General features: G+C 37.3%; 3 protein-coding genes across 5 annotated transcripts; all 3 read left to right on the plus strand.

The window, feature by feature from the left end:
- Positions 1-4,174: 4,174 nt before the first annotated feature.
- On the plus strand, positions 4,175-9,143 carry LOC130738535 (abietadienol/abietadienal oxidase). Of its 3 annotated transcripts, none has more exons than XM_057590535.1 (10): positions 4,178-4,392; positions 4,938-5,207; positions 5,883-6,207; positions 6,309-6,458; positions 6,735-6,974; positions 7,124-7,207; positions 7,371-7,449; positions 7,580-7,722; positions 7,815-7,942; positions 8,736-9,143. In XM_057590535.1, exons 2-10 carry the CDS (start codon positions 4,984-4,986, stop codon positions 8,839-8,841), a joined length of 1,479 nt encoding a protein of 492 aa, XP_057446518.1. In that variant the 5' UTR covers positions 4,178-4,392; positions 4,938-4,983; the 3' UTR covers positions 8,842-9,143. The 3 variants fall into 3 exon arrangements, with proteins under 3 accessions (XP_057446520.1, XP_057446518.1, XP_057446519.1); XM_057590536.1 differs by having other exon boundaries at positions 4,181-4,392; positions 7,580-7,701; XM_057590537.1 differs by lacking the exon at positions 8,736-9,143 and having other exon boundaries at positions 4,175-4,392; positions 7,815-7,946.
- Positions 9,144-13,266: 4,123 nt separating this feature from the next.
- On the plus strand, positions 13,267-16,764 carry LOC130738536 (uncharacterized). Its single transcript, XM_057590538.1, has 6 exons — positions 13,267-13,488; positions 13,600-13,670; positions 14,249-14,297; positions 14,434-14,540; positions 16,039-16,121; positions 16,215-16,764. The coding sequence occupies exons 1-6, from the start codon at positions 13,440-13,442 to the stop codon at positions 16,519-16,521; spliced, it is 666 nt and encodes a 221-aa protein (XP_057446521.1). The 5' UTR covers positions 13,267-13,439; the 3' UTR covers positions 16,522-16,764.
- A 3,189-nt stretch (positions 16,765-19,953) lies between these two features.
- Positions 19,954-20,973, plus strand: LOC130736723 (uncharacterized). The gene has a single exon (XM_057588513.1). It carries the CDS (start codon positions 19,954-19,956, stop codon positions 20,971-20,973), a length of 1,020 nt encoding a protein of 339 aa, XP_057444496.1.
- Positions 20,974-25,808: the final 4,835 nt, after the last annotated feature.

A 25,808-nucleotide genomic window follows, 5' to 3' on the forward strand; every position in this document is an offset into this window, starting at 1 on the left:
AACCCAATCCGATCCAATAGAAAAAATGCGGGTTGGATCGGGCAATCGGGTTAGTCGGATGGATTTTACTACAACACAACCAAGTTCGGATCGGATTTCGGATTCAGTTCAAATCCATCAAACCCAACCCAGAATCCATACATATAATAATAATTTTTATAATTTTACTCATACTTGGAGTGCTAGTGTCGAAGTGATGACTTTTTGAAACTTTGAGACTTAAGTACTTGTAGTTATTTGTCATATTTGAACTTAGAGTATTTGTTCGTAGTTATTTGTTACATGTTTATATATAGTTATTTGACATGTTGAAGAAATTTAAGTTCTAAGCGTCATGGCATGCCATTTAGTGTTATTTTTCACTTTTTTGATACTATTTATATTAGATTGTTTCATGTCATTTGGTAATGAAGTTTTATGTTTTCATGATATTTGGCTATATGTCATTTATGTGGTATTATTTCTATAACTTTTTATGTCTTTTTCATGCTATTTAGTATTATAACATATTTAGTATTTTTTATAATTTTTTCTGAATTTATAATAATTTTTACAAGATTTTTAAATATTTCAGATATATTATTATTTTAATATAGTGACCCAATAAATCCATCCAACCCAATCCAAACTTCGTCGGGTTGGTTCGGATCGGGTCCGAAGAAGAAATTCGTAAAATCCAACCCAGACAATTTTGATCGGTTCAGATTTTATTTTGACCAAAATCCATCCAACCCAACTCATGTGCACCCCTCTGGTATGTATCAAGCACCCACTAAACATTCAACATTCGTATGCTTAAAATATTTTACTACATAACTTTAGGGTGCTGATTCCTGAAAATAGGCCTTAAAAATGGGATTCAAAACCTATACTACGTTGACTGGTCTATTTAGTGGCTCCATAATACCCCAACTTTTCATTTCTAATCTAATAGACTCACAAGTATGGCCTATGCCCTATGGAACAGAATGTTCCCTCCTCGAGATGGATGTATTTTTTTACTACATGATAAGGTTAAATATAACAACAACTTTGTACCTTAAATAGGTGGAACATGTAGATCCTAGTTATAGACTTTGATTACATTGTTATTAACAACTAAGTTTCATAATCATCAAATATTTTTTTAGTACTTCATACTCCGGTCCTATTCATAAGACAAAAAATAAGAAATTTTTGTCTTTTTTATAAGAACCAAATGAAAGTTTGTGATATATTAATTATTTTTTAGTGATGTTCTTATTAATTCTAACTAATAAAATGTGTCTCGTTAATTATTCCCTCTCATTCCCACTCTCTAACACTAAAAACTACATTAGAACAACGAGTAATTTTCAAAGTTTATTTTAATTTGTGACAAATATAATGCATTCGAACTAATTTAACAATATTTCTTAAATTAGGTGAATTGTTTTTTTGTCCTTATAAATAGGACCGGAGGTAATATAATTTTTATGCACGGTGTAATTTTTTTACACTGATATCCAACCATTGTACAACCATTGTATGTTACATAGGACTAACGGTTACATTCCATTTTATTTAAATTAAATTAAAATTTAGATGAAAAACAATTGAACGTATCATGTAAAAATGGTCTACACTAACAGTGTACAAACATAAATTCTATTTTTATTTTCACTAAGTGAAAATGCATCAAAATGAATTTATTTAATATTTTTTACTGGCTAAGTAAAAATGTAATAAAAGAGAATTAAATATAAGAATTTAAGAGATTAATAATTATACCTGGATACTTAATTGGATCTTTTGTGTAAAACTTGCATAGTTAGTGTATGGTATTAAACTCAATAAGTTTTTTCTTACTAAATAGTTTTAGACATATATTCATCTCACATCTCATCATATTGTTTACTCTTATTGTTCCCTAAAAAACTTATTTAGTCTTTTTATTTTATTTTAATTATGATGAGACAATATACTGAAACCTAATTGAATATATGTGTAAAACTTATTTACATTCAAATATAGTCGTTAAACTACAAATAATTGAAATACCAATTAAAGTTTTACTTAACTATGAGCAAGACTATTTCCATTCTTTGATTTCTATAAGTTATTACATAGGTAGTTTCATCCCCTCTTTAAAATAAGATCATACTTGGGCTGATTATACTGATTAAGTGTTGATTGTTTGAACTTTTAGGTTAAAAGTTGGATTTTTAAGCCGTTGGTTTTTTAGGAAGATCTTTAACTTTTGTTACACCGAATCAAAATTGCAAGAGCAATTTATCACACTGAAAAATAAAATGTATAATAAAAGAGTTTAATTTTTATGCACCTACGGTATAAAGTTTTTTTACACCGTCAACCAATCAGATTTCAAAGATGTGAGAAAATTTCTTTTTTTATTTAATTTCATTAATTGACGTGACACATCATTGAAATCTGATTGATTAATGATGTAAAAAAAAATTTACACCGTCGGTGTATCATCTTTTTTCTCATAATAAAATCTCTATTATTTAAAACATGAGAAAGGGGCGGCAGATGGATAATTGGTGGCTGAATGAGGAGGGGGAGGCAAAGGTGGTATTGTGCATTAGAGAGATGAGGTGAGGGTTAGGGAGACAAATTTGGTGGCAGAGGGGGGATAGAGCAGTGGAGGGATATAGGGTGAGGGTTAGGGAGAGAGTGAACTAGTGGTTGATAAAGGAGGAGGAGGGAAGTAGAGGTGACATTGTGGCGTCAGGGAAGGGAAGGGGGAGGGGTGGCTTAGGGAGAGAGGACTGCAGTAGGAGATGGCGTGAGAATTAGAAAGTTCGAGGGGGTGATGAAGGGAGAGGAGGCGACATGGCGTGGAGGAGAGGTGGGGTGAGGGTTTGTGAATGTGAGGATAAGTGGGTGCGCGGAGGAGAGGTGCAACAGGGTATGAGGTCGGGGAAGCGGTGAGGGTTAGGAAGAAGTGTACGGATGGGGTTTGAGGGCGGAGGGGTCTTATAAGGTCGATGAATGGAGAAAGCATGGAAGTTGTTGACCTATGAGATGGGCTGAATCAAGTTAAACTTAGCATCGATCAATTCCAACGCTTAAGTAGCTGTTAAATTAGCGTCGCCTCAAAACCTCCGCTCATTGATGTTGGAAGAACGCTTTTCCGATGATTTTAGCGTCTGTTGCAGTGTCAACACTAATAGTAGCTTAAGTGTAATTAATTTTTCAATTGATACTTTATGTCAGTTTGGCCGACGCTAAAGAACAAAAATTAGTGTTGACATCGAAGTGAACTCTAATTTTTAATGTAGTGCATAAATCTAAATGTTGAAAAATATTTTAACTATTGGAATATTATAGCAATAGTTAATATTGCTATGAGACGAATACACGTACCAATGTATATGCCTTTTTTTAACTCTGCTAACTTTGTTTTGGTGATGTGGAGTATGGAGAAATGTATATTATTATTTATATTTATTCCACTCTCCAATAATTTACACTAACTCCGTTATTGCTTTTGACTTTGGAATCAAAGTGACATGAATGAAATCTTCTATGGCATTCAATTGTATATTGAAGCTATAATAATGGGGAAATTATAAGGTGTGGTAGAAGTTTAGAACAGTTAGAAAGTAAAATAGGTTATCAAAACTGTTGAAAAGTTAAGAAAGGATGAATTTTCAATTGTTCAAAATTGTTGATGTGGAATGTTTTAAGAGCTACACTGAAAGAAATTCATCATACCCTTCAAACAATATATATTATAAATAGATGGAGATAATTGTATAGTTGTGGAGAGTTGTATCCTACTTCTAGTTACCTATGTTGATGGTTCCTGTCTGCTCGAGATGACAAGGAACACCTGTTAAAGTTCTTTCCTATTATTGATGGTCTTAATTGATCGGATACTCTAATTAGAATATGAACTAGTGTTTCCTCAAAACATGAAATTGATTCATGTTAAATACTTTATTAGAAAAATGTGTGTCCATCACTGGAATACGACAAATTGATTCATGCATTGCTACATAACTACATAGCGTAGAAAGGACAAGTCAAACTCTAGCTAACTTTTCTTGATGGACAACCTTTACTAGTTGATGATCATGCACCTTATTTTATGTTCACCAATTTGAACTTGTACAATTAAATGCACACCAAAAGCGTTATTTTGGACCAGTTAAGACTTAAGACACCTTTATATATTCTTATCACAAACTCATTACAAGACACAGCTTCTTCCCTCTCCTCATCTCTTCAAATCTAGCTCAGTTTTCTAAGTAATATACACCGGGTTCTCAATGCTGTGTATGTTAGTTTATCAGAAAAGTCTTAAGGTGACTAGAAGCCTTTTGCACTAGCTAGGAATTTGCAAGAGTCTAGTTTCACACTTTGATAAGGGAATTTGGAAAATTGCTCAAGGCAATTAACCACTTGGTAACAAAACTACCTTCTCCTCTTTTGCTTTATTTTCTTAATCAGGTTTTGGCAGTGTCTCACAAGTCACAACACACCAGAAAGATTCATAGTATCTATTCATTAGTTGTTAGGATTTGAGGTCTTTTTAAGTGAGATAACGAAAGAGTCAGCAAATCTTCTATATTATGGAATAGCCAAGTTGTAGATAAGTTATTATCCTTAGATTGCATTTTAGACAAAAGATTGGATTCATATTCATTGAATAACTCTGTCAGCTTGTGATCTTGTTCCAACATTTTATATTTAATTTTTCTTGTATCCTTTTATTCATACTTGTTTAAGAAAAATAGATTCAGGGAATGATTTATTCATGTTAAATAGCAAGTTAATGTGGCCCTACCAGATCTTCCTAAGGTCAACTAAGCATGTTCATACAAGTTATAAATTCTTCCTTTCAATTTTAATTTTATTTCTTAAAAAAATAATCAGTTCACATTTGCATTGACATTGAGAAAGTGATCACCATGTCCTGCTCACTATTAATATTCAATCTTCTCTGACAGGTAGAGTTGTGATTAGCTTTTCCCTCCATTTTAATTCACACGGAAAATGAGAGAAAACATGTCAGGAACATGGCTGGTTGTGATCACTGTGATATTGGCCACTGCAATATTTGCAAAAGTAATTCAAGTCAAGTCAAGGAAGGAAAGCAAAAGAAAATGCAGATTACCACCAGGAAGGAGAGGGTGGCCTTTGATTGGTGACAGCATCAATTGGTACAATGCAGTTGCAAGTTCTCATCCTCCTCAGTTTGTTGAAGAAATGATGCAGAGGTATTTAGTGCGTGTTTGGATCAGTGTTTTCTAAAATTTATTTTGATAGAATGGATTTTGGTAAAATTGATTATGATAAACGTGAGTTAAAAGTGATGTAATTTATGTTTGGTACCTTCATGGGAAAAGTGGATTTTGTAGGCTAACGTTGTGAAACTCAGTTGTAAAATCTCAGAATTGATTATGTTCAACGCATAAGCTACTCTCTAGCTTCCAGCATAATTGATTTTGACACTGAAATCAATTATCCAAAATAACTCTCAAACATCTATATCCGTAATTGATTTTACCCTATCAGAAATGATTCTAAGGTTCCCCGACGGAAAACCATATATATGCTTACTCCTAGTCTGCCACAACAAGAACAATGCAATTCATTCTAGCTTTTTGAATGGCTTTTAGTTGGGTTAATTTGGAATTAGAATTGCTAGTGATAAAAAAGCATGCAAGGCAATGATTTATGGACAGGTTAATGGCTCAATTTACTAGAGTTGATTAATCCAATCACAGGGCTTATGAATAACCCTCTGAACAGGATCATTCTTCTGAATTCACTTAATTTGAAAGAAAAAAAAAAGATTCTCGATAAACCTATAAAACCAGGATTTGCAAAAAAAATCCAATTACATGGCTTGTGAAAACCATTCTAATAGATGAAACATTTCTTTGGCATAGGTATGGTAAGATATTTTCTTGCAGCCTATTTGGCAAATGGGCAGTGGTATCAGCAGATCCAAGCTTCAACCGGTTTGTAATGCAAAATGAAGGCAAATTATTCATGTCAAGTTACCCTAAATCTTTCAGAGATTTGGTTGGTAAAAATGGTGTGATCACAGTGCAAGGAGAGCAGCAAAGGAAACTACACGGGATCGCTTCGAACATGATGCGCCTAGAGAAGCTTAAGTTCCATTTCTTGAATGATATACAAAAGGTCATGCTCCAAACTTTGAGCAACTTTGACAACAACCAAGTCATTCTTTTGCAGGATGTTTGTAGAAAGGTAAGCAATTTCAACTAATGAAGTGTTTGTGTATGTAAACTTAGCTCAATATTTAGAACCAGTCATTCATTTTCAAATAATATTTTCATCATTTACTTCAGGTAGCTATAAATTTAATGGTTAATCAACTACTTGGGGTTTCAAGTGAGTCTCAAGTGAATGAAATGGCTCAGTTGTTTTCTGACTTTGTTGATGGTTGTCTATCTGTTCCTATCAACATCCAAGGCTTTGCATACCACACAGCTATGAAGGTACCACAACTAAACTTCTACAACCACTAATATGTAAAGAGAACAAAAATACAAGGCTTAATTGCAATTAAGCCAAAATACAAAAAGAACACAAAAGAATTCTGGCTTGTTTGATTCCTTTACAGTTTTCTGAATTCAAAAGAAGAACAGAAAAAAAAACTACAGAAAAATCTGTGATAGTGACATTACTTTTGCAAAAATGTAATTCTAGATTAATATGATCATTTTGGGGCTATCTAGTAAAATGGTATTGAAGTGACATTCTTTGGATATCAGGCAAGGGAGAAAATCATAAGCAAGATAAACAAGACTATAGAGGTACACAGACAAAACGGCGCTCCCACAGAAGGTAGTGGTGTACTTGGAAGACTAATAGAGGAAGAAAGCTTGCCAGATGGTGCTGTTGCAGACTTCATCATCAATCTTCTCTTTGCAGGGAACGAAACAACCACCAAGACAATGCTTTTTGCAGTCTATTTCCTTACTCAATGTCCTAGAGCCATGAAGCAATTGCTGGTATGTATAACAGAACTAATCTTCAAATTGTTCCCCCTTATTTGTTATTTGTTGCATAAAACTATGCTATGATAAGCTTCCTAGATTTTATTATTCATAAATTGAAATTTTCTTGTTTATTAGTTTCTGAAAATTGTTTTCTTGAACAGGACGAACAGGATTCTCTAAGAAGTAATTCTGGAGAGGAATTTCTTACATGGCAGGATTATAAAGCAATGCCTTTCACTCAATGTGTAAGTGATCAACACCACACTATTTTTCATATTAGATTGTCTTCAACTCTAGTTTGATGAGATGCTTCATCTCCTAAATGTTTTATCCTGCTAATTAAATTTGTAGTTTGCATACTCCATAGAGACCAGTCCATTAATGTTTCATGTTGTCTTCCATGAACAGGTTATTGATGAAACACTTAGACTTGGGGGCATTGCAATTTGGTTAATGAGAGAAGCAAAACAAGACATTCCATACCAAGGTAAAAAAAATTGAGTGCAATTGTGCAAGTTCAGTGGAAAAGAGTTGATATTGATATCCACTACCAATCATAAAAAAGTTTTATAATAGGCCTCTCAGGCTCTCACACTAGCTTATCTGTATTTGAGCAGATTTTGTTATTCCCAAGGGATGCTTCGTGGTTCCATTTCTTTCAGCAGTTCATTTAGATGAATTAGTATATAATGGTGCTCAAAACTTCAATCCTTGGAGATGGATGGAACCTGAAAATGAGGTTAGTCCACATACCAAACCGGTACATCATTGCCTATAACTTTGTACTTTGTTTCCCTTTTCACTTCTTCCTTTCCACTTCTTCCTTTCTTAACTCTTATGCCCTCAATGAAGGAAAAGAGAAACTGGAGAACCAGTCAATTGTATGCACCCTTTGGAGGAGGTGCTAGATTCTGTCCTGGAGCAGAGCTAGCTCGCCTTCAAATTGCTCTTTTTCTTCATCACTTTGTCACTACCTACAGGTAAATTCCATGAATTATATTAAGTAATTAAACTTACACATACAAAACAGAAACTCAATAGACACTCAATTTTTCTCACCATCTTTCTCTTTTATCACATCCATCAAATGTAAACGTCAACTATTTCTCTTCTCTTCAATTCTCACTCTCAGTGCTTGTTGGATGTTTGCATTATGCGAATATCCACAAAACATTTATCATTATCAATGATTATACTTACACATTAGACACTCAACAGACGCCCAATTTTTATCACCATCTCTCTCTTTTTGTCACATCCATAAGATATCACATCAATTATTTCTCTCTTCTCTTCCTCTCTCACTTTCGTGTCTGTTGGATGTCTGCACTATGCGAATGTCAACAAATTATTACAATAATCAGTAATTATAATTAAACATATAAACAGTGCTGACACCCAACAGACACTCAATTTTTCTCTCTCACTCTCTTGATCACATTGATCAGATATCACATCAATTATTTCTCTTATCTTCCTTTCTCACTCTCAGTGTCAATTGGATGTGTGCACTATGCGGATGTTTACAAATAATTTTCCATTATTTATCGTCATTATACTTAGACATACAAACAACGCAAACACCCAAACACTCAATTTTTCACCATATAACTTTCTTTTGATCACATTGATCAGATATCACATCAATTATTTCTTTTCTCTTCCTTTCTTATCCGCGGTGTCAATTTGATGTGTGTACTAGCTTATATATTGTACATATGAGCGTGCCATAATTTTTTGCTAAAGGATAAATGTATTGGATGTTTTGAACAGATGGACACAAATGAAGGAAGATAGGATATCCTTCTTTCCCTCTGCTAGATTAGTGAATGGCTTTGAAATCTGTCTAACGAGAAGACATGTTGATGAAACAAATTGAAAGATGTCACAACATGTTGATCTTGAACTCCTCTGAGTTCCCAACTATTTTTCAGTCATTGTTTACTCTGGCTGCTCTTTTTGCTGAGTATTCTCTCAGTTCTCCCAAGAGTGATGTCAGAGTTTAATTTCTTTTGTCATGTATAATTATGTATAGAATAGTTTTCATACTGTAACATGTTCTTCTTTTTTGAAACAATACTGTAACATGTTCACTAGGAGTCTAGTACTCATAAAGGCTGTATAGCATACAACAGTCAAGTGTTGAGGTGTTTCTTATTATTTCATTTTTTCCTTGATAAATGATAATCCAGTGCTCATAAGCTCTTTCTAAAAGAATTTTCTTTCTTTCTTTTATAGTAGAATCACTTTAGTTTTTTTTTTGGTCGATTAATCACTTTAAGTTATTGGGGGGGACAAGATCGCAGGCCCTTTACGTGATTGCAAGATCTGAGATCAGGTTCAGCCCAAGGGTCAACTGGTCAAGGCTGCTGAAAGCCTTTCTTAAGATCTCAAAAATCATTGACAAAAACAATTGTCCAAAAAGTAATACTTGTCTATTATTCATTTTGAATTTGGCTACTACAAAGTGATGATTACTTAAATGGTTAAAAGAAGCAATTAAAGCTCTAAATTGTGAAATTAATTGATGAGATTTGAAGAGTTCTATAATTTATTAGTATATAATCACAATGTGAATTGATTGTGATATGATGAGATAGAGTGCAATGAGGAAAAAAAAGACAAAATGAATAAGGTAGCCACCCTTAACTATTAAAATCTAACCTTTTCATTTTGAATTAAAGAATTCATTAGGATTTAGACCTAAGGTCCTCTTATGTTGATTTCACAATCAATTATTGTTGGAATCAAGTGTTAGAGTCAAATCTCACATCGGAGAAGTTAGGATAAGAGGGAGAGTTTATAAGGAGATTGACCCATAAACCTGTTGCCTTACGGTTTTGGGGTTAAAATGTGGTGTCCAATATCTCCTTGGTGTCTCCCCTCGGCCTTGACTCATGGCTCTCACTGTGACTCTCCCCAACAAGTGGTATCAGAGCTGATGGTTCGTGGGACCATGGTGACGGCTCCTTGTGTCGAAACTCTTCCTAGTAGTGTGCTAGGCGGCAGGTTCTGTTGAGTAGTGAACGGCGGTACAAGGATGGATAGCTTCCACAGATGAGGAGGACCATGGGTGATGTGGTTGAGGGACTCGCACTTGAGGGGGAGATTGTTGAAATCAAGTGTTAGAGTCAAGTCCCACATCGGAGAAGTTAGGGTAAGAGGGAGAGTTTATAAGGAGATGAACCCATAAACCTATTGCCTTAAGAGGTTTTGGGTTAAGATGTGGTGTCCAAGATCTCCTTGGTGTCTCCCCTCGACCTTGACCCATGGGTCCTCGCCGTGACTCTCCCCAACAATTATTGTATTTGTTTATTTTACATTTTAAAGTGGTCATTTCACTTAGGAGTATCCATTTAACACCTATTGTTGCTACAACAATGCGGTAGGGGTGAGAATGTGAGTCAAACAATCTCGCCTTGCTCGAGCTCACTTTTGACCCACCTTAAGTAGAGCACGTCGAGTTGACCCATAGGCAATAGTCAATCTCTATTAAGAGCGGGTTGTCGGGTTAACCCACTAAAAAATTGAAGCAAAGTAATAATATGCCGTAAAAACTATAAGCATTTAATTTTTTTTTACGGGTTTGCCAACTAAAACCTGCGCATAACACTGCACAAGCATTAATAACAAGTTAACAATATTTTCTTTTCTTTTCAAGTTTTATTTGCTTTGATGGTTTTTTTGAGTTTTATTTTCTCTTTATATGGATGAGTCTCACTTGGGTGTTTAGAGAAGAATGACTACAAGTTAAAAACTCTCTTTCAAAATGAAATAAAATCCATACATTTTTCTTCCTTTCTCTTCCCTATTTATCGACACATCTCCTATCTCTTTTCCCAGTATTTTTCTTGCATTTATGATACATCCAATCATATACTTTCTCCCCTTAAGACCTGCATCTATTTTGGTAGGAGAGGACATTTGAGGGCTTAGGCATCCTATCAAGTCTAGTTAACTTTTGATGGGATGCCTAAGCTCTCAAGTGTATATATTATGAACTAGACTGGGGCGAGACCCCACCCCATAGGGAGGCTCGCCCAGGGACGAGCAGTGGCAATGGAGCACGCACGCCAGAAGCGAGGGAGAACACACGCCATAGGGTGGTCACTAGGGCGTAGGGGAGTAGGGTCGAGCTTGGCAAGGCCCAATTAGCTCATTTAGCTTAGGAATTATCACTTCATGTATTGACCTATAAAAGGGGACTTGGCACTCAATGTAAGAGACTTTTGACATTTATGAATGAGATTCAATAATTACCATTGGTTGAGTTCTGCTTGGGTATGGGGATTTCCCTTTAAGTGTTCGTGACCAGAACATGAACTAAGATGAAGAGGAGAATTACCAAAGAGTTAGGAGACTTACTTCATTGGAGAAAATTAAGGGCCTGTTTAATAGCAGTTTTAGTTTTCAGTTTTTAAAACAATTTTCAGAAACAATTTTTAAAAACAGTTTTTAGAAGAAGAAAATAGTTTGAATTACATGTTTTCGAACATTTAGAAAACTGATATCTGAAAACTAAAAACTGAAACTGAAAACATCTTTTACCTGTTTTGGTTTTTTAGTTTTAAAAACTGAAAATGAGAACTGTTTTCAAAAACAGTTTTCGAAAATAGGTCGTACCAAACAAGTTTCCAGCTTTTAAAAACTGAAAACTGTTTTGAAAACAGTAAACAAACTGGCTCTAAGTTTCAGTTCCTAGGTCTTCTTAAATCTTTTGCTTTCTATTTCTACTCTCTCTTCTTCCAACAATTCTTTCAAGTGTTATTTACTTTGATGAATTTTTGAGTTTTTTCTCTTAATATGGATAAGTCTCTCAAACTCGGGTGTTTAAAGAAGAAAGACTACAACAGTAACACTTTTAGAATGAAACACATTCCACACCTCTTTTTTCCTTTCTCTTTCCTATTTATTGGCACATCTTCCTACCTCTTTTCCACATATTTTTCTTACATTTATGATATCCAATCATGTATTTTCTTTCGTTGAGCCCTGCATCTATTTTGGTAGGAGATGACATTTGAAGGCTCAGGCATCCTATCAATCCTAGTTAATTTTTTATAGGATGCATAACTCTCAATTGTCAATTTAAGAAAGCAAATATCAATAAATTAGGTTTAAAAAAATCAATAAATTAAGTTAAATTAAATTTAATATAAAAAATGATGATGATGCTGAAAATTAAAAATTTCCAAGGTTATAAATATAAGGCTTAATTGCACTTTTAGTCCTCCAACTTTGGCCTTTCTGTGAAAATCGTCCCCAAACTTCAAAATTAGCAAAAAACGACCCTGAAGTTTACACCCGGTTGCAAAATTGGTTTTCCGTCCAACTTCCGTCCAAAATCTAACTGAAAATGATGACATGACATTTCTAAATTAATTTTAACTGAAAAAAATAATTTTTTAATTAAATAACTATTAGTCAGTTGCATTTTTAGTCCCCCACTCTATACCCACCACTCCTCCTCCCCTCCTCATTCCACACTTTCTCCATCTTCATCAGTACAAATCCAGAAAATTTGTAACTACTAAAATTAAAACCATCCCCATCTCCATTTTCATCAATTATTGTTCATCTTCATCAAACCCCCTTCCCAGCAGCACCACCACCGCCACCCCCCCTCACCGAACACCACCACCAGCTCCTCTAAAACCCCCCAAAACCCATCTTTCACACACACAGATCTAAGGTGTCTGGCCCTCTTTCTTCCTTCTCAAATCCAAGCCCCAACCCATGAAGCCAAATCAAACAGAAGACGAAGCCAATCCAAACAAATCTAGACCCAAATCATAAAAAGGAGGTTGAAGCATAGGTGACGAAGTGGCTCGAGCAGAGATCCATTCTGTTATTGGATTTTGGATTTGTAGTTCCTCTTTCATCTCTATCTGATTGACACTTTAGGGATTTGGTTGAGGGAATTGGGGCTTTATTCATCTCCTGCTTCTGGTTTGAGTTTTGGGCAAGTCTAGTATGGTGCAATTGAGGTTTTCTGGTTTGAGGATGAAGGTGATGAAAATCTTAGGGAAAGAGGTTGATGAAAATGCTCACTGTAATGTTGTAACGGATAATCTCTGTCACTAGTCCCAAAAATTAAAAAAATTCTATTTCTTAATTAAAATATTATTAAATAATACCACGTCAGCAATCTGTTAGGTTTTGGACGGAAAACCAAAAGTGCAATCGTGTATAAACTTCAGGGTCATTTTTTGCTAATTTTGAAGTTTGGGGACGATTTTCGCAGGAAGGCCAAAGTTGGGGAACCAAAAGTGCAATTAAGCCTAAATATAAATATAAATCACAAGACTGCAGTTTATTTCTAGAAGCGTCATCCTTCACCCCCTTTCAAGGTATCGTCTCACAAAGGAAACACAAGCCTCACCAGGAATCGAAAATCTGGTGTTTCTCTATCACTCTTCTCATCACTTCTTGTCTATCGAAGGGGAAGAGAATCTCTGCAGTGAAAAACTGTTGGTGATGGCAGGAAGAGAAGTTCGAGAATACACCAACCTCAGCGACCCCAAAGGTAAAATCCATCACAATTTGTTGATTTTTCAAAACATGTTTTTGAGATTCTTGTTGTCAAAGTTATGATCTTTCATGAGTTTTAGTAACTGGGTATGTGTTAATTTCGCAGATAAGAAATGGGGTAAAGGGAAAGATAAGATTGACGATGAAGATGTTACTTTCCAACGCATGGTTGCAAAGGTTAGCGCATTGATTCACCCTCCGTTCTTCTCTTCTCTTTATACATAATCTGGGTAGTTGTTTAATTGATTTTGATTTTGATTTTGAAGCTAATGTAATGTTTGGTTCTCAATAGAATGAGCCCTTGTAGTTACATTGTTATTGTTGTTTCAATTTCTTGTCTTTGCTAATATTTTGGAATATAGGGTATGTATTTGGATGGATTTTTGTAATTGCTGATAGGGGGTTTTGCTAAGAGATTAGTGTCTCACCTGATAAGTGAGAGGTATTATGGAGAAAACCCCCAAAATACAGTTTTTATGATTATTAGTGAGACTATTCTTCGATAGTCGGCTCGCAATGAGATGGCTTTTTTAAAATAAGCTTTATAGTTAGTTGGTAGCTTCTTTGAACTCCACCTTCTCTGAGAAGGAAAAATGGATTTCTATTCTTCTGGATTGATTTTCTCTCTTAGTTATGCACTCTGTCTATGTTGTTTGAACTTTAAAGTACTTCTTGTGGCAAAATTGAGGGATTTTGCTGATAACGTGCCCTGACAGGGATTTTGGCTTCCTGTATTGGCTGGCTGATGCATACAGATGCAAGAGGTTGCTGGGGAGCGTGGTGGTTACCTTCATGGGCGTGGCGGTATCACACTTATTCTCCTGCTTGTGTTTTTCTGTGTTTTTTGTGCAATGTGCTCCCTCACGATTCTTTTTTGTATGCAGCTTTTATTATGTTACCATTAGTCTCTTTGTACTCTTTTTAAAGTTTAAATTTGCAGCCTTGGACAGTGATGATCTACTTTATCTCAAGGAGCAAATGGAAGCTGAGGAGGATGCAGAACGCCTCCTGCGCCGCACTGAAAAACGGGCATTTGCTGCATTTAAGATATCCTTTTTGTATTCACTGCAACTCAATCTTGTGTTTTCTACTCATTTCAAACTGATTTTCATGCCCTAAGCCTACAAGTACCTTGGTTTACTCTCTATTGCAAGTAGAGTTCTAAATTTTTCTATTTAAATCAAAGTCATCTTATTTTTGTAATGCTTCTTGAAAACGGTGAATTACTTTTTAAAAAACTGGACCAGTCTATCAACCAGGTAGCTTCTGGGGTCAGTCTAGCAAGCTTCTGAAAATCATTATAATTATACAAATCAAGTAATTTGTGAACCGTCAAAAAAAGTAATTTGTGACAGTTAATAAGTTAATAAATATAGAAATACAATGAGCAAATCGTACTCTATGTAATCATTTTAATATATGTCACTATATACTTCTAACAGAGTTTCAATCCCTCATTGCATGTGTTTAGATGTGTATCCTTTAAAATTGCACTGGTTCAACTAGTCAAACCTTGACTGGTTCACAACACATGTTTGCCTATTGTGTAGCCTCTAGCTAGTTTATCAGTTTCAAGGCCTGCTATTTAATCACCAGTTCTGGAACCTTGATTGGACCAATAGGTAGGCTGTTCCGCAGATTAGCTGTTGGGTCTGATTTTAAGAACTGTTGTGACGCTTGCTTTTTTAGACTTCGTTGGCCATGCAAATGCACTGGTGAAGAAAACACATCGGAGTTGGATTTTTGTTCTGGCGTGATGGTTCCTTTGCAACTGGTAGTGTTAGTTTTTGCCTGTTAAATGACTATTTTGTCACATATTGTGAAACTTGCAGAGTAGGTTTGTTGATCTTGAACAAATCTTAGTAGTAACTGGAATTACTGAAATGCATATTTCATGCAATATTAAAATGTAATATACTTTTTGGCAATACAAAGCCAAACAAGAAAGTATGCTTAGTGTAGTGGATAAGAGAATGTCAAGATGGATGAGTAGTTATACGAAATATGATAGGATTAGTAATACAATCATTAGAGAAATAACAAGAGTGGAAGAGAGAGTTGGAATAGCTTCAATACTAGAAATGGTGGTAGTGTTTGATATTAGGTAGTTTGGGAACGTATGGAGTAGAAGCATCTCTAATTAGGGTTGATCAGGTAATAGAGAGCAGTCATTAGGGGTAAAGTAAGACCTAGGGATACTTAAGACAAAGTCATTTAGAGGGATGAATTAGAGGTAAATGACTTATCCAAAAACATAATATATGACAAAGGATTATGGCTAGAGTGATTCATATAGCCAGCCGTGGGAAAAGGCTTAGATGATGCTGATGGTGATTGACTAATTGGAATGCTGTTTAGTCTGATCCAAATAATTTCTACTGAACTCATTTATCCAAATGCATTTTAAGCATTTTTAACACTTACTTGCCTCTTTCATAGTTTGTGAAGGCTATATTTGATGATATTGGCAAAACTTCATTTTTCTGACAAAATTGCCTGAGCTCAAGTTCTATGTATTCTTTTGTTTTCCTTTACTAATGGATACAGAGCTGCAAGTTTAGTAGATTCTTCACCTGCATCAGTACCCTTGCCCCTACGTGTCGAGCCAAAGCCCAAGAGTGGGATCAGGTTGATCTTCATCCATCCACTGCTTACCCTTTCATGCATTTTATTTCCTGGTTTCAGTCTTGTTATATAGTATTCATTTTCTTTGTGATATAGGCAGCAAGATCTGCTGAAAAAAGTTGTCGAGATTAAACCGAAGCGACCAAGGTCTGAAAGCAAACAATCAACCTCAGCTTCTAGTGATGTTTCTGTTACAAATCGTAAGCCTGATCACGGTCGCTTAAAAGAAACTGGACAGTCTTTGTCAGGAGTAAAGAAAGTGGAGGAGCAATCTTTGTCTGGATCAACAAAAGTAGAAGATCTTTCATCAGGGTCACACGATGCCGATGCTAAGCCTAAGATTAATAACTCTGGTGGGGGATTACTGGGCTTGGCATATGCTAGCTCTGACGATGATGAATGATTGGTAATAATAGACATTTGATAGCAGATAACTTCTTTCAGTCATTGTGTTTGTAGTTTTAGTACAGAATGTTTGATTCACTCAGAGAAAGCATTAAATTGTAGTCAAGATGGCATAAGAAGTTCTGTTTATGAAGCATTTGTATGGAGACTATAGAGTAAATAGTCCTTTTTATCTTTGGAAAACATGGGACCGGATATTTTAGTCCCTTAAAAGTGAAAATTGTCAATTTTTGCCCCAAAAGATGAATAGTAGTTCAGTTTCCTACTTTCAGTAGGATTAAAATTGAATGCCTTTCCAAATTTCAAGGATTCAATTCATTGCATTTTTTTTGAGTGAATACCTGTCATTCAGGAATGAAAATAATAATTTTCATGTTTTAAGATTCTTTTGAGGAGCTAAAAAAAGATGAAAATGAATGATTAGTGCATTACCACACAACTATTTCAGATATGAAATATGCAACTCTACGTGTTCATTGAATCTTACAGCATGTTTGGCATGTTTGGATGTGTGCCAGACGCAGAACATGTTAGTGGAGAACTTTCATATTGCAGCTTTTGTATTAACATGATTTTGAAGTCTAACATGGATTTTGAATGAGCAACCAAACATGCACTTATCATGTATCTTGCCATAATCTATATATATAATCTATACCTATATTTAGATTGATAGATAGATAGATACCTAGCATATCTCGTGTCTTTTGTCGGGAATGGATCCTCTCACGTCACATGATCACATGAGATAGTACTCATCCATTGAAATTATATTTAAAAAAATAATTTTGATGGCTTAAATCTTTCATGTGATCACGTGACATGAGATGATCGTCTCCTGTCTTTTGTCAAATCCTTGAATCCATAATTTTCAATGATGAAGGGAGCAAAGAGATGCATAATAGTCAAAGTTTGATTTCATTTCATTTGTGTCATCCTATTCTGAATACACCTTATGTTTGTATTTTTCAAATATTACAGTATTATTAGTGAACATATGTGATAGATAGGTGGATATATATATTGGGATTACGAAGGTGCATAGTTTTTTCGGAGGTTGGTCCAAGTATTTAACGAATATTGTTTCGCAACAAACGAAGCCTATGACCCTGTAGTGCTGCAATGCAATGCTATGTTTGCAAGCTTTGCTTTGAAATTTGAATGGACAAATCGATCCAATGCCCATTTGATACCATAATCAGTATTATTATAATCAAGTTCCTTAGGTATTAACTTTTCTGCTTGCGCAAATAGATCCAATGCCCATTTGATAGCATATTTTCCATTGCACATTTTCCATATAGGTGCTTGGCGCGCTATTTGGTTCCTCTATTATGATGCTTCCAACATTCAACTGAATGAATCATCTTGCTAATAACACGACATTTGGGTTCATTGGCCCCCCTTATAGTAAAGATTATAAAATTTAAAAGCTTTAGAGGAGTTCTATATACATTCCAAAAATCTCAAACTAATCAGCTTAGACTCAAGAAGACTCACCCAGGATTTTCTTTTCCTTAACAACTCGAAGAAGATTATGATACAAAGTTGTTCATAGTAGTAGAAACCAATATGATGTTGTTGTACAAGAGCTAAGAAAAAGAAAAAAAAGGATAGAAAATGTACTAAATAAAGAATGCAATATGAAATCACTGCGGTACAGTCCACAATTTTAGTTAAATGGACCAAAGTTCTTTCACTATGCAGTAGTTTTTCTAATGAACTGTTGGATGTGAGACTTATATATGCAAAAAAGACCAATCTGCGTCTCTTTGATAATTATCTTCACCTTCTTTCAAAAAAAAAAATTATCTTCACCTTTTTCTTGGTTAACCGATGCGGGAAATATTTGATTAAGGAGCAATTCATTTAAATTGTTCTTCATTTTCATGTTAATATAAGGACACTAAGTTATCAATAAAACAAGACTTGAAGAGGAATACTTTAGCACCACCACCAAAGAATGCTCTGCTAGGGTTTCCTTAGCACTTTCTCTGTGTGGCTTTTCCCAGGTCTAGTACCTCTTCCCCACCCCGATCTGGGGCTTTCCCACTTCAATCTGAAGCATGGACCCCTGGAAAAACATCTCCTTTCGCCAGGATGAAACGGAAGAACTCCACATCCCAATCGAAGATGTAGAAGCCGAACAAACAGATGAGTTTTGGCTGATTGGAAGGGTCTTAACACATAACTCTGTCAACAACAAAGCTTTCAAGTCTATGGTTACTACAAGCTGGAAAACAAAGAGGGGTTTCGAGGTGCGAGACATAGAAAGGAACCTCTTCACCTTTCGTTTTTTCGCTGAGAGTGACAGAGAAGGAATCCTCAGCTCTGGCCCATGGAACTTTGACAAAAACCTCATCATCCTTAGGAAGCTGCTCCCAGACGAAAACCCAAAAGAGGCAGAGCTGAACAAGGTCCTAATCTGGGCAAGGGTTTACGATCTACCCATGAACATGAAGAATGAACAAGTGGCGAAAAGACTGGGGGATTTCCTCGGCAACTTCGAGGAATGGGATACGAGGGAGGAACACAGGTTGGGGGGTTTCATTCGAATCAAGGTTTGGCTAGATATAACCAGACCTCTAAAAAGGGGAACTGTCATCCCAAGGCCTGGGAAATCAAGTGTAAGGCTAAGGTTCAAATACGAAAGGCTGGCCAACTTCTGCTTTGGTTGTGGAGGCCTGGACCACATCCTACGAGACTGCGACTTTAAAGAAGACGACTGGCATGAGGACGACATGGCGAATCTCCCATATGGACCATGGATCCGTGCATCTCCGCTGAAACCCACTGGAATGTCTATGATGAAACAGGAAGCTAGGGGACACACAGTGACCAAGAACCTTTTCCCACAGAAAGATGCAATTTATGGGGAAAAAGGAGACAAGGACAAAGGGGGGAGCAGTAATGGCGACAAGGTCAGTGGGGGACAAGACGAGAAGGAGCTGGACCCTACTTCCCACTCAGAAACCCTAAACAATAAATCCAAGGAGGGACACATTGATGACCAATTCATTGAGTCTCTTGGCAATTGCACACTGAAGAGCTTAGCAATAAATTCACCCACGAGCCAAGAGAGAGGAAAGTCCCCTGCATCTGTTGAAAAGTTAGCATATGGTGACAAAGAGAAGGTGCCCTCTGAGGAGGATGGAATAGAAACCGTAGACCTTACAACAAACTCTCCTCATGAGAAAGAGAATGAAGAATCAACGGGTGAAGATGAAGGTAGCCCAGGAACACAGGTACGAAAGTGGAAGAGGCGAGCAAGATTAGGCCCCAAAACAACAACACCATGCCATATTGAGACCCAGAAGAGGAAAGACTGCGAGATGAACACAGCTACAGCCATGGAAATAGAGGGCTACCCTGTGTCTCAGAAAGCCAAATTGGAAGCGGCGAGGACTGTGGAGCAGTCCCGCCGAGAGCCATGAAAATGATTAGCTGGAACTGCCGTGGTCTTGGGACACCACGAGCAGTTGGAGCTTTGCGAAAGCTCATAACAATGGAACGTCCCGACCTTGTCTTCCTCATGGAGACAAGGAAAAAAGCTTTCGAGATTCAGAAAACGAAGATGCCAAGTGGACTGGTTCACTCAATAGGAGTGGACTGTAATGGAGAAGGTAAATCTAGGGGAGGTGGCTTGGCATGTTATTGGAGCAGCTCCCTAGATGTGAACATTATTTCCTTGTCCTCAAACCACATACAAATGGAGGTCACAACAACAATTATAGACAGCAAGATGGTAGTAACAGGGATTTATGGTCACCCGGAAGCACCCCAAAAGTGGAGAACGTGGGAGCTGATTAAAAAGCTCACCCCGGATCCAGAAGTACCATGGTTATGCCTAGGTGATTTCAATGAAGTGTTAAAAAGCAGTGAGAAAACAGGAGGGAATCCAATAAATTTTGTAGGGGCTCAAGCTTTCCAGGAAGCTATGGATTTTTGTGGCTTGAGAGACATGGGGTTCAGTGGTTTCCAATTCACCTGGTCAAACATGAGGCCTACCCCTAATACTATCCAGGAGAGGCTCGATAGAGCCTTGGTTAATGAATGTTGGACTGAGCACTGGCCACATACACACGTAAGCCACCTAGACAGATTCAATTCAGACCATAACCCAATATATGTCATCTTCTCGAAAGCTAAGAGACAAAAGAAGAAGAAGATAAGGTTATATAGGTTTGAGGAAATGTGGTTACAGGAGGAGGATTGCAGACACGTGATCCATCATTCATGGCCGAGAGGAGGAAGAAATATAACCTCAAAACTGGGAAATGTGGGAGCAAACTTAACAGAATGGGCTGAAGCTACCTTTGGCAACATACAAAAAAGAATCAAATCCCAACTGGGCATCATAAAGAGGATCCAAGCAGCTGAACAAACTGAAGAAAATCTGAAAAAAGGAAAGGAGGCGGAAAAGGAACTAGAGAATCTCCTTAAACTGTAGGAGATTAAGTGGAGCCAAAGGTCACGAGCAACTTGGCTTGCCCATGGGGACCGAAACACAAGTTTTTTCCACAAAAAAGCTTCCCAGAGGAAAGACAGAAACTCCATAGCAAGGATAACAGATGATAGAGGAAGGGCATGGACTGAAGAGGAGGACATAGAAGAAGTGTTGACTAAGTATTTTGAAGACCTGTTCAAGGCCACAAGTCCAGATGATTGTGAGATAGTCACCAACCTTGTCCACGGGAGAATAACAAATGAGCATAAGGAAATTATGGAAGAGCCGTTTACTGAGGAAGAAGTCAGGGAAGCACTCAAAAAAATGCATCCCACAAAAGCTCATGGAGCTGATGGAACACCTGCTTTATTCTTCCAAAAATTCTGGAGTATAGTTGGTTACGATGTTACTGCCCAGGTACTCTCAATTCTGAATGATGGAGCTGATGCAACTCATATTAATCAAACTCTAATAGCTCTCATCCCAAAGATAAAGAAACCGTCAATGGCAAAAGACTATAGACCAATCAGCCTATGAAATGTCATTTTCAAGTTGGTAACCAAGACAATTGCAAACAGGTTAAAGAGTTTCCTGCAAGACATAGTTGAAGAAACACAAAGTGCTTTCGTCCCGGGAAGATTGATCACGGATAATGCAATCATTGCACATGAATGCTTCCATTACATGAGAAGGAAAACAAGGGGAGTGAAGGGAGTCATGGCCCTCAAGACCGACATGTCTAAAGCCTATGATAGGGTGGAATGGAATTTCCTCAAAAGCACTCTTGAACAAATGGGCTTCACCCAAAGATGGACTAACCTTATCATGAACTGTGTCTCAACTGTTTCTTTTCAGGTCCTCTTGAATGGGCAACCATGTAGGAGCTTCAAACCCGAGAGAGGGCTCCGCCAAGGAGACCCTCTATCACCATACCTTTTCATTCTATGTGCAGAAGTCTTCTCCTCCATGATCAAAGCAAAAGTAGCTGCTGGAGTTCTCCATGGCATCAAAATAACACCTAGAGCACCAATGATCTCCCATCTATTCTTCGCGGACGACAGCATCCTCCTTGCCAGGGCCACAAAGGAAGAAGCAATGGTATTACATGATATCATAAAGGGGTATGAAGCCTTCTCAGGCCAGAGAATCAATTTTGACAAATCTGAGCTATCCACAAGCCGAAACGTGCCTAGTACCCGAGTACATGAGCTTGAACAGCTTCTTGGAGTTAAGGCGGTGGAAAAGCATGGCAAATATCTGGGCTTACCGACTATTGTTGGAAGATCAAAAACCCAGGTGTTTAGCTTTGTCAGAGAGAGGATCTGGAAGAAGCTAAAGGGATGGAAAGAGAAAGCTCTATCAAGGTCAGGACGAGAAGTGCTCATCAAATCCATTGCCCAAGCTATCCCCTCATATGTGATGGGCCTCTTTCTCCTACCCTCAACACTTTGCAATCAAGTAGAGAGGATGATAAACAGCTTCTACTGGGGCGGAAGTGCTGACTCGAGGAAGCTAAACTGGATTCGTTGGGATACCTTGGCCACTCCTAAGAATATGGGAGGGCTAGGATTCAGGTCTTTTCACAGTTTCAACAAAGCATTACTGGCTAAGCAGTGGTGGAGGCTAATCAATAGGGAAAATTCCCTCATGGTCCAAGTCATCAAAGCCAGATACTACCCAAAAAGCACCCCACTAGAAGCAAATAGGGGAACAAATTCGAGTTATCTCTGGAAGAGTGTACATGCAGCCAGGGAAGTTATACAAAAAGGGAGCATTTGGAAGGTGGGTACCGGGGAAAAGATCCACATCTGGAATGATCAGTGGCTGCCAAACTCATCAAGTGGCAGAGTGACAACACCAAGGAACGCAAATGAGGGACCCCAGAGAGTCTGCGAATTAATACTAGCAGGGAGAGGAATGTGGAATGAGTCCCTGATAAAAGCCACCTTCTCTGGCTATGATGCCTCAAAGATCCTCCAAATCCCACTTAGAGGAACACATGCCAAAGACCAGTTGATCTGGAAGGACAGCGGTGTGGGACAATATAGTGTGAAAGCAGGCTACAGAATTCAGAGGAGTCAGAACAACACACATCCAGCCACTGGCCCTTCTGGCACAAATCACTCAAACTTGTGGAAAAAAGTATGGAAAGTCAAAACTCTCCCACGATGCAACGAGATAATCTGGAGAGCATGTAAAGGAGTCTTACCAGTAAGAATGAACCTCAAGCGCAGAGGAATGGATTTAGACACAAAGTGCCCCTGCTGTGGAGAGGAGGACGAGACAACAACCCATGCACTATTGACCTGTAGTAGTATCAGGAGACTCTGGTTTGCATCCCATCTTAATCTCCATCTCAATGAGGAACTCCCAGATAACTTTGCAGGATGGCTAGAACAAGTGCTGGAACTTCCGAATGAAGAAACTATGGCTGACCTTTTCAATTTGATTTGGGTTATTTGGAAAAGAAGAAACGCCTGGATTTTTTTATGGTAAACTCTGGAATTTTGAGAAGGTGCTGGCCATGGCCTCTGCTATAAGCATAAAGCCTGATCCCCATGATGATGTTGATATCCGTCTGCTTGAAGAAAAATCACACTGGTCTTTACCTCCACAGGGCAAGATAAAATTGAATGTTGATGCCTCAATTCGAGCAGGAGAAGGTACGGGACATGGAGCAATTATAAGGGATGAGAAAGGCCACATGCTGGCTGCAGCAATGTGGAAAGACCACAAATTTGAAGACCCTGCCTTGGCTGAAGCTATTGGAATCAAGAAAGCGACTGAGTGGGCAAAATCCCTGTGTTTTGATATGATCCTCCTAGAAACAGATTGCCTCATAGCAGCCCAGAAATGGAACAGCAAGGAGGGCGGGATCTCCTACTTAGATGATGTGATTAGAGATTGTAAAAGCAGTGCTTCTATGTTTAGTTCTTTCTCTGTTTCCCATGTAAGAAGATCCTGTAATAGGGTAGCTGATTACCTTGCCCACTTAGCTTTTAGTATCCAAGAAACCTTTTGGTTAGAGGAACCTCCCCCAGGGACCTCCCTTTGTTATCTGAGGATGTAAAGCTTGCAGGCTCTTCTGCCTTTTGAATGGAAACAGAAATTAACTTTCAAAAAAAAAAAAAAAAAGAAGAGGATTTCAACTAATCACAAATCGTTCGTGGGTTTATTTGTTTACCAAAAGTTGAGTAAAAAACTATGCTTATAACTTTGTAAAATTTTATGTTTCATGAAAATAAGCATCTTCAAGTCGAGTACAGATCATTTGGGATCTTGTTTAGTTCACCAAGTTGTTTTTTTGTTTTCCAAGAGTATTTACCACCTACTCAGCGGGTGTTCACATAAAATAATAAATGATTAAATATTAAATGTATTTATTTTCATGAGTAAGTATTAACTCTCTGATTTCATAATTATGAGATGAGATGAACAATCATCATATCTCACCTGATACTTACAAGTTGTTCATTTAAGGCCAACACTATTAGATCAAATTATAATGCAAACCATGATGAGAATTGTCATTGCATATATGTTAACATATGAATAAGTCATAATCATTAATTAACTTGTTAAGAAATCACATTACTTATTGTTTTAATCTTAATTATTAGGCTTATTAGCACTTTTGGTCCCCCAGATTTCAAAAATGTGCGATCGGAGTCCCCTACGTTTAAAAATAGCATTATGCTACCCCAACGTTTGTCTCCGTTAACAGTTTTGGTCCCTCAGCATATTTCCGTCCAAAAGTTAACGTTTTTGTCTGAGTTGATTTTTTTTTTAAATGACGTGGCATGGGATTAGGAGAGAGAAGGGGTATTTGGAGAGAGGAACATCACGTGCCTCTCACGTGATTCAATCTTATCCCTGTTTCTCCAACTCCATCGTGTTCTTCTTCTCCCTCTTCATCTCTTCTCCCCTAAATCACCAACCCTAACCAATCCTCTTCTTCTCCATAACAGAAATTTGCCACGACCATTTCATTAAGCTAGTCCCTCCAGCAAAAGCATCAAACTGAAAATCAAGAACCCAGATCTGGTTCGTATCAGGGGAGGAAGAGGGTGGGGTTCCAGACACCGTCGAGGAGGGTGGCAAAGGAGGTGGCGACGAGCGGCAGAGTCGGAGGCGGGACCAGCGGCAACATACGAGGGATAGGTTGTATGGGATTTTGATTTTGTTTCTGAAATTGGGACTAAGGAATTTGGGGAAGTGGTGGCAGTGGTATTTGGGTTTGGGTTTCGAATTCAGAACCCAGATCTTCAATCCTTCATGTTTCTTCTTTTTCTCAGATCTGGGTTGTATGGGTTTAGGCAGTGGTGTTTGTATGGTGATTATCGTTGCTTGAGTTGAGATTTAAGTGTGGGATTAGGTTGTTAACAGATTGGTTAATCAAGCATTCAATGTAACAGCTAGAGACAGAGAGAGGGAGAAGAAAGAAAATGCGTTTTGCTTTGTTATTGGAGGTTGCAGTTGTGGTCCATTGAATTCAATGTAACACAATACCCATTCTTAATACATGATTTGATTTTTCATCTGGGTGGGTTAGATGAAAGAAATCTGGGTTGGGTTATGAAGATGTAAAGATGAAGATGAAGAAATATGAATTGTAGTGTTTATTTTTAGTTATTAACTTTATTTTATTTTAATTGTTAATTGCATATGTGAAATTTTGTCATCTCTCCTAATCCGATGCCAGCTCAATTAAAAAATTCCATGTCAGCTAAAACTGTTAGTTTTTTGACGGAATTATGGTGAGGGACCAAAACTGTTAACGGAGATAAACGTCGGGGTAGCAGAATGCTATTTTTAAACTTAGGGGACTCCGTTTGCAC

The sequence above is a fragment of the Lotus japonicus genome, chromosome 2, assembly GCF_012489685.1.
Source record: "Lotus japonicus ecotype B-129 chromosome 2, LjGifu_v1.2".
Lineage (NCBI taxonomy): Eukaryota > Viridiplantae > Streptophyta > Magnoliopsida > Fabales > Fabaceae > Lotus > Lotus japonicus.